The following is a 2244-nucleotide window of genomic DNA, read 5'->3' as shown; positions in this document are numbered from 1 at the left end:
ATTCGAATGTGGGTAGAAGAAGAGTTGTTGTTTAACTCTTTTGGGCACACTACCATGTTTTGGGTTGAATTATTTAAATTATAAAGACTTCCGCTGATTTTATTCTTACATCATGACTTGTTTAAATTTATTTTATAAACTATTGGAGGTGATTATTGAACCTGGCGGGTTCAAGTGTCATTGTGCATCTTGTAGGTTCTTCCGATGTTGTTCATGATGTCAGATGCCAGTCACGTCTAGGGTGGGCTTTGGGGCGTGACAAAGGCCGAAGAAAATCCAGGTCCTTTTAATTGATGATATGACACCATTTCATCTAGGAGTTGAGCATATTGTGGAGATTTCCCTTACTTTTATTTTTCATTTTTCTTAAAAGGAATTGGACCCGATGTTGGGGAAACAGATCTGGCCATTTCTTTTGTTCTCCGGTGAATGTTTGACTCACCTCTCCACCCTCTGATGACTGTATTCTCCATTTTTTTTAGTGTACATAGTGTATTTTTTGTATTTTCACCGGAGATCCGACCAGATTTGACTGTATTCTCCATTTTTTAGTATACTTAGAGTGTATTTTTTGTATTCGCTTGTATTTCTGTATTTTGAAGGAGAAATTGTGTATTTGAATAATCAAGTATAGTGAATGTTCCAAATATAGAGCCTATTTTTTGTGTAAATATAGTGAATGTTCCAAATAGATAGCCTATTTTTACTCCACTTTGTTTTCACGTTTTTTGTATTTCAATGTATTCATCTTTTTTGGTGTAAATATAGTGAATGTTCCAAATATAGAGCCTATTTTTTTTTTTTGGTAAGTAAAGATATTTTATTTACCAAGTAGCAAATATGTACAAAAAAGACAGCAGCTCTAACAAACCAGCAGCTGCTATCAACATCAACCACTACAACTCAATGCATCCTACCCAGCTAGGAGGGATAGAAATTTAAATTGTCTAAGGCTCTAGCTGTTTCCCCTTTCTTGCCTCTTCTACAATGCACTTCTTGAATGATCAATCTAGTAAGTTCAGCTGCACTCCTTGATCTCTTTTGAAATACTCTCCAGTTCCTCTCCTGCCAAATATGATAAACACTACTTGCCAGTGCCATTCGGTATACCTCAGCTCTGCCAGTTCTGCCCTTAGCATGGCAGATTGCCCAAAACACTTCCTGTTGCCAAGGCATTGCTATCCTTTGTATACCTTGCCATGCCAACACCTTCTCCCACATAGTTGCAGAGAAAGAGCATTCAAATAGCAAATGGTTTATATCCTCATCCACCCTCTCACAAAGAGGACATTTCACCTCAATAATGATTCCCCATTTTGCTAGCCTAGTTCTAGTAAGAAGTCTCCTTGAAACTGCCACGTACAAAATGAAAATCCATTTAGGAGCCCTCTGATTATTGCACACTATCCTTCTCCAATCCACCTTGGGCATCACACCTCTCAGCTTGCTATATAACATCTTTATTGAGAAGGATCTCATGCCAAGTACATCAGCTTCATCATATCCTGCCATGTCAAAGTACTTCTGAGCCTTTAGGATTCTTTGGACTATCCAGGATGCTTGTTTGCAGTTGGCATCCCATATACTCCCTCCTTTGACATAATAGGTGTGCACCCACACCACCCAGAGCTTATCCTTCTTCTTACTTAGTGTCCACAACAGCTTGCAGATTGCAGCTTTGTTCCACACTTGGATATCAAGTATATTTAATCCCCAGACACCTTTGGGCAACACAGTTTATCCCATATCAGCCTGCCCTGTCCATAGGAAAGCTCTGCAAGTAGCTTCGATCATCTTCACTGCCTTCTTTGGCAAAACAAAAACTTGGGACCAAAAGACCTGTATGGAGAATAATACTGTTTTGATCAGTTGTACCCTTCCAGCATAGGACAAGAATTTTGCAGTCCGAGATTTCACTCTACTCAATATCTTGTCCACCAGTGTTTTGCATTGGACAACTGATACCCTCTTAGTACTTAATGGAACTCCTAAATACCTAAAGGGCAATTATCCTTTAACAAACCCCAAAACTTGTAGTATAGCATTCTGCGTATCTGGCTTGACTCCTCCAAAATATATGGAGCTTTTCTCTAAATTAGCACTCAGTCCAGAGGCATGGGAAATCTTTGAAATCCATGGAATAGCCCAGTCACTGAAGTAGGATCACCCTTGCAGAATAAGAGTAAATCATCTGCAAAGCTAAGTTGGATAAGGTTGATTTTAGCACATCTTGGGTGGAATTTA

The 2244-nt window shown here is 39.0% G+C and overlaps 1 protein-coding gene across 1 annotated transcript; it reads right to left on the bottom strand.

The window, feature by feature from the left end:
- Positions 1-921: 921 nt before the first annotated feature.
- LOC132612931 (uncharacterized) lies at positions 922-1512 on the bottom strand. The gene has a single exon (XM_060327001.1). It carries the CDS (start codon positions 1510-1512, stop codon positions 922-924), a length of 591 nt encoding a protein of 196 aa, XP_060182984.1.
- Between the last annotated feature and the right edge of the window lie 732 nt (positions 1513-2244).

Source organism: Lycium barbarum, chromosome 10 (assembly GCF_019175385.1).
Source record: "Lycium barbarum isolate Lr01 chromosome 10, ASM1917538v2, whole genome shotgun sequence".
Taxonomy (NCBI): domain Eukaryota; kingdom Viridiplantae; phylum Streptophyta; class Magnoliopsida; order Solanales; family Solanaceae; genus Lycium; species Lycium barbarum.
Note: the sequence above shows the minus strand (reverse complement) of the source record. Positions and strands in the feature narration are given on the sequence as shown.